This window comes from Panulirus ornatus, chromosome 12 (assembly GCF_036320965.1).
Source record: "Panulirus ornatus isolate Po-2019 chromosome 12, ASM3632096v1, whole genome shotgun sequence".
Lineage (NCBI taxonomy): Eukaryota > Metazoa > Arthropoda > Malacostraca > Decapoda > Palinuridae > Panulirus > Panulirus ornatus.
This window is the reverse complement of record NC_092235.1, coordinates 37,378,476-37,385,175: the sequence shown is the minus strand read 5'-3', so window position 1 is coordinate 37,385,175 and position 6,700 is coordinate 37,378,476. Positions and strand designations below refer to the sequence as shown.

General features: G+C 44.9%; 1 protein-coding gene across 2 annotated transcripts in view; it reads left to right on the top strand.

The window, feature by feature from the left end:
* The window catches only part of LOC139752020 (uncharacterized), a 786,065-nt gene extending 779,578 nt beyond the window's left edge, over positions 1–6,487 (top strand). Inside the window, exon 3 of one of the 2 annotated variants that reach the window (XM_071667798.1) lies at positions 2,328–6,487. In XM_071667798.1, coding sequence (XP_071523899.1) covers positions 2,335–4,668 — 2,334 coding nt within the window. In that variant the 5' untranslated portion in view covers positions 2,328–2,334 and the 3' untranslated portion in view covers positions 4,669–6,487. The remainder of the gene's footprint in view (positions 1–2,327) is intronic. The other variant, XM_071667797.1, reaches the window with a different exon arrangement.
* Positions 6,488–6,700: the final 213 nt, after the last annotated feature.

Below are 6,700 nucleotides of genomic sequence, written 5' to 3'. Positions count from 1 at the left end.
TCTCCTCCACCTCACACCCCTGAACAGACCTCTCTTTCCCAGACCCTCACCCCTGGCAAGGCCCTCGCCTTCTAAGACCCGAGACTCCAGCAAGGCCCTCCCCTCTCTAGTCCCCAAACCTCTCTTCCCTAGACACCTGCCCCCGTACTACCCTCCAGCCTCCAGACTCCTATCACCTTCATGGCCCTCCTATCCCCAGTGCCCCAACCTCGGGTAAAGCTGTTCTCCCCCAGGACCACTGTCCCCTAAAAGGCCCTTCCCTCAAGTGGCTCTCACAGTTTGAACGGTCCTTCCCTCCCCAGATCCCCACTCCCTGCACGTTCCTCCACTCCCCAAGGCACATCCACTGCAAAGCCCTCCCTCTCCAGATTCCTCTTCCCTGCACGGCCCTGCTTTCCTCATACCTATCCAATGTCTGACCCTCCCATCCTCAGGCCCCTCATCACCGTCCAATCACTGTGGTCGTGGTAGCCTGTGTCAGACATAGTCGATTATATATAGAATGGAAAAGCATTGTTTTCTGGCAAGAACCGCACCTGAAAAGCGTTTGGCTTGTGTTCTTTCGTCATGCCCAACATTTCTGCCAAGATTAAAGAAAACTCGCAACGCAGTTTCGAAGTTATTAATTTCTGTCACAGAAGCAGATGTGAAGACGGCCGTGTCAGTCCTCCTTTATGGTTAGATTATTGTCTACAATATATCATTAGAAGTATAATGCTCATCCGCTCTCTCCTTGGTTATTATAGATATCTATGTATAGTAACTACATGACCAGAACGGAAAATATGAGGGATTAATTTTGAAATGCCTTTCTCTTTTTCGAGGTGGTTGGGTTAGGAGTAAGGAAACTTATGAAAGTAGGTCTTTTAACCAGGTACTCACGCCTCAAGTGGAGAAAGTCTCAATCCAAGAGCATCGAACAAAATATTGGGACACAACACTCTATGAAGTGTTTGTAATTCTTAAAACTGTTTTCTTTGGTCAGAATATGCAATCGAAATGTCAGCGTCTGTCGACGGTGGTAAGCAACGATCGGACATTTTAGCTAAGATCACGTTGTTGTGTGTCCTATGTAGTGTCGGGCACTGTAAGAAACGAAGGTCCTGCTTAATGGGATCGCTTTCGTCAGATCAGCCACAAAAGGCCATTTTGATACGTGAGTGGGAGTCTATGGATAGGTTTTTGGCAAGGATGGTGTGGATCGCTGGACGGTATCTGGTCAGTTATTGGTATACCATATTGTATCTGGCAGAACAATACATACTGAGGATCGGAGGAAGGTTGCGGCGCAGATCCATGGGACGTCCATATTTTCAGGAACTTCATCAGGAACTCAGGATGGTCGAGGGTTACACAGTATGAATGGCCACGAGCGTTTTGAAGTATGCAGCTGGATACACCTGAATGCTAACAGCAACAGACCACTGGGTCCTAACGAGGCTGTTTGTGATGGTGGAAGAGAACAGATATTCATGTACTAATGTTGTAGAAGTAGAAAGACGAACAAATCTTTTTCTAAGAGGAAGACCTGTAAACTTATCGTGTAGCTAAGGAGTTGCAAATAATGTCAGTCGTGGATTTGCAGCGAAACATTCGTCAAGTCTATGCTTAAGCGCATCTATATAGTAGGTACTGCTTTCAATTGCTCCATCTGATACATCATTCCATATGTTAGCAATCCTTCTGAAGAAAAAGTACTTCGCCTCAATCGAGAAAAAAAAGTTTGCCCAGGGAGGGATATGTATCAATGATTGCAAGTGAATTCAAACGAATTTATTCTAAAGCACCTCGTTAGTCAGAATTAGCGAAGCCTTTAATGATTCTAAATATCTGTATTAGATCGCCTCTTAACATTCTCTTTTCTAAGGAAAATAGATTCATTTCGTTTGGTCGGCTCTCATAGGATTTGCTTCTCAAGCCGGGAGTCATCTTGCTAGCTCCCTTCTGTACTCTCTCCAGTCTGTTTACGTCTGTCTTCAAGTAGGTTAATCATAACTGAACACAATATTCAAGATGGGACGCATCAGCAAGTTGTAAAGCGTGAGAATAATTTCCCGAGGCTTAACTTGGAAGTCCTTCCTATGAATCCAAGGATTTTGTTCACCCTTTTCACTGCCTCCGTGCATCTGCTTGCTTGGCTTGCCATCACCATAGAATATTACACCCAGGTTCATATCCTTACTGAGTTATGAGATATTCATCTGGTGCGAGAGAGGCGTTAATGAATCAGTTTCATTAGAAGGGAAAACATTTCTTTTCATAATGAATTACTAGAAAATACCAATTTTTAAATGTGATGGTTGATATGTCCATCTTTTCATCAACAGGCGCCGCATGAGTGTACGAGAATGCCTAGCCCACCCTTGGATGAAGAAAGAGATGGACAGACCAACACCGCCGTCTGCCCTCAACTTGCCTACCACTCCTGTGTCCACCCCAACACCAGCCACGCCCACACCCGTCACGCCGGCCTCCAGCACTGTGACGTCAGACATTACCTCACCTACGAGGGACATCGGTTTGCCACCATTCCATCCTAACACCCCACTGAAGCAGGCACCCTCTTTTCCCGAATCCGCCTCCATTCTGACGTCACCAGTCTCCTCCCTGCCTCCAGTTTCATCACCATCCATATCCCGTCAGTTGTCTCGTACACCATCTAGACCTAACCTTGACCGCCTCAGAAGCATGTCTAAGTCTCGCGAGGTCTTGTCAGAAAGGATCCAAATGTCAAACCTAAAGAAAACAATCTCTAAATCTCGAGAGAGACTTTTCGATGCTAAACTCGGGATTTCAAAATCTCGTGAAAGACTAAAGGATCTACGATCCTTTTCACAGTCAGTGGAAGCTCTCTCTGCCCTCTCTCAACTCAATCAAGAGAATTCTGTCTACCAAAGTTGCAATAACATTTTCATCCACATGCTTGCTTCTACCGGAAAGGAGGCTGATATGTCTTGCAGAATGTATAAAAGTTTAGCTTCCATAGATCAAATCGATGAGATCGATTGCCCACACAAACTTGGTTATTTTGAATCCAGATTTTCCAGAGATGACGAGGATTATAATGATCTTGTTACCATACACAACACTAACCTGAACAGCGTTATAGCGGCCCAGGTGTCCCCAAAGTCTGGAAGCAGCGGAAGTATGGCAAAGGAAGCTCGCCTTCGTGGAGGTGGACGTGGTGGTCGCGGTGGTGAAGTCTGCGACAGTCGCTGCCCACGTCATAATCACAGACAACCTGAAGCACAACTCACGCAGAAAATTCCCAAAGGCAACCGAGCAGAACGCATGAAACGAGAAGCACAAAGACGACGCAAAGAAAGAAAAGAAAGAGAAAAAGAAGAAAGGGAGAAGCAAAAGGGGAGTGCAGTTTCTGAGCACGAGGTTACGACGCGCACAAACAACAGAACAATGCAAGAGAAAACTTCTGAAGGAACTTCATCTCCGAGTGGCCGTCGTAAGTCAGTATCACACGTAGAGCAGCGGTTGGCCGAGCGACATGAACGACAACAGGAGCGGCTGGAGAAACAGGAGAGAGAAGAAAGAAGACACAGTACTGGCAGCGGCAGAAGACGTGGTTCAATTGACCTAGAGAGAAGCCCTTTGACTGAGAGACTAAAGTTGGGGAAGAATAATAGTAACCTCGGAGTGCAACAGGATAGACCCCGTAGTACGACTCCAACTGGAAAACGCAAGAGTAAGAAACACAATAGTGGAGGCAGTGATGTTTCCCAGGCGTCCTCCCTGGAGAGTGTTGATGGGAACCTCGACAGTCCACGGACACCTACAAAACCAAAAAGACCTACCACTTTAGATCTCCCCGAAATCAAGATTTTTACAGATAACACCAAAACAGAAACTCAAAGCGGGGACGTCAATGACAACATTGTGGAACAAGAAATTCATGGAGACATTGACGAAGCTTATGTTTCTCTTGACGAGCCAACTACGTATATCAGAAGCAGAAGCATCGACAGTACAGCATCCATTGAGTCCCAGTGTACGCTAACAGAGGCCCATGAAGACCTCATCACGCTTGTAGTACCAGACTCGTTAATGAATGTTGCATCGACAGAACCGTGTGAATCAGATCTAAACAGTTTTGTCCCGACCGAATCAGAGAAGAATACCAAAGAAGATTCAGACAACAGGAATTTGCAAGTTGCATCAGAGCGAGGCCTCGTTGGCTCCGGAGAACTATCCATTATCCAGGAGGAGGAGGATGCCCTCACTAGTGGTAGAAAATCCGCTTCATCGTACGTAAGATCTATATCAGCCACGAGTGACATAGGTAGTATGGTCAGCGAAGGCAGTGAGGGTTCAGTGGAGAGGGACGACTGTGATTCCCACACTCCCGTCACGGAGGAAGAGTTGCAATCAGAATGGAGAAGTCGCCCAAGATCTATGAGCATCCAGCCTGTGTCTCCATCAGCTGTGGTGCACTGCGGAAGGTCCAGGTCGAACTCCATTCACCTGGAACCTACTGCCGAAAACCGCGCCAGGCCTTGGGGAGGCGTGTGTGACGGGGCCGTGGCTAGAGCCTTAGAGAAATTCAATATCAGGAGTGACGACATCACGCCCGTTGGTAGAAATATTCAGAGCAGACGTATGTCATTTCCTGGAATGTCCCCGTCACTAGAGGACGAATCTCCCTTCCTTCAGTGAAGCACTGATTCACTTTTCCTTTATCATCTTTTCCTCTAAACATTATTTCGTCTCCTCTTCTCCAGGAAGTCACTAGTCCATTATATGTCTACCAAATATTAAAGAAAGTATATTCTGTCACCTTTTTCGAAAAGTTGATGAGAATGTCACTTAGTATGAAGCCAAACTAGAGTTCGCTGGGTGCCTGTACATAGTAAGAAATATATTATCATCAACATTAACATTACGACGCCATTACTTTAAGCTAATCTCTGAAAGATAAACACAGCACACACCATAACACAGTATACACCGTACGTAGTACACAGCGTAGCACAGTGCACACCATGGCACAGTACACAGCGTTAACACCGCAACACATAACATACCGTAATACTGTAACGCAGAACCCACCATAACACAGTGATAGTATATTATGTTACCAAAGCTAATAATTTTGGAAATGTTTGAATCTTTACTGGGGACATTTTGCTAGTCATATTTCTGCCTACAGTGGTTCCCATAATCATCAACCTTCTCTACCGTCCTCCCTGGCCAACCGCTGGCCACAGGAGGTACTTCTCCCGGGACACTAATGGCTAATATTTACCTTAGCTGCCGCAGGCATCCCATGTCATTATCTTTTTTCTCCAGAATCAATGATTTTCGTTCAGTGATGGTTATAAATTCAATGTGAATAAGTCAGTTAACTAGTCTCAACGATTCTTTCCATAAACCATTGAAAAGAATTACTGTAATTCGCCGGCGATGTGGTTGTGACACACGAGACTTTCATGTCTTAAGAACAGATGTGTTTACCTTCCTTGTTGGTCGCACATGTACCGCTGATGTGGTGCTTATCATGAAACGGGTAATATTATTCTCCTTTACCACAACGGTGCTACCCCCAACCTGACTCGGCTTTAAGGCCCTCTTGACCTGGCTCCCAAGACCCAACACCACCTGACCTGGCTCCCAAAGTGGCCTCCCACCTGACCTGGTTCTCAGGTCTATACGACGTAATCCCCCCCCCCCCCCCCCCCCCCCCCCCCCTGCCGCAGCGAGATCTATCCTCTACCGTGGTCTAACGCTACGAGTTAGGCTTCACTTTAGACGATGAGCGTCTTCTGGTTGGTTGAGAATGACAGTTATAAATAGTGTGCGATCTGACGGATGTCCTCTTATGAGGGTCAACCTGCCTTTATGACCATTCCAGCCTCACGCCAACCCCACTACACCCTTCACTATTGTTCATGGTTATGTCTTGTTCCCAGGAAGGACGGCGGCGTTCTTAGCGACTTATCAGACCGTTCATGAGGTTTTAGCGGTGTTGCCAGCTGTTCAAGACCAGATGGAAGCACTCCAGACACCATAGGCTTATAGTGTTTCGCGGTGATCTTTCTTCGTGCATTATGTTTTAAGGATTATAGACAACAGCAGTAGTATGGAGAGATGGTTGCCTGGGCAGTGACTTAACGAACGACTTCAACTATGTTTTTGTATAAAACTTTGTATGGAAGTGGCTGTAGCGAGACGGTGTCAACAAAGTGTTAAATGAAAGTTAAGTTTTCTCAGTCTAAAGATTCCGTAGTATGTGACCAAGACGAGCCAGCCACTCCCATAAAGTTGCCAAGTGACTGACACAAGACAGGCGGACTGCAGAAGTGCCAACTGCAGTAGCTTTTGTAACTATATATATATATATATATATATATATATATATATATATATATATATATATATATATATATATATATATATATATATATATATATATATATATATATATATATATATATATATATATATATATAAATATATATATATATCAATTATGTTGAATCAATAAACCTTTCATGAAGATTGGATGTGTTATTTAACTCCTCTCCTAAATATTCTTCATGTGTATCAATGTTGAATCTTACCTGTCTACGGTACAATGCTAAAATACTACATATTACATACACTTACCCGTCTGAAGTCTGAGCCCGGAAGCGTTATACGGGTGATCCTAGGCTTCCTCAACTATGGATCATTATACAGACTCAGACAT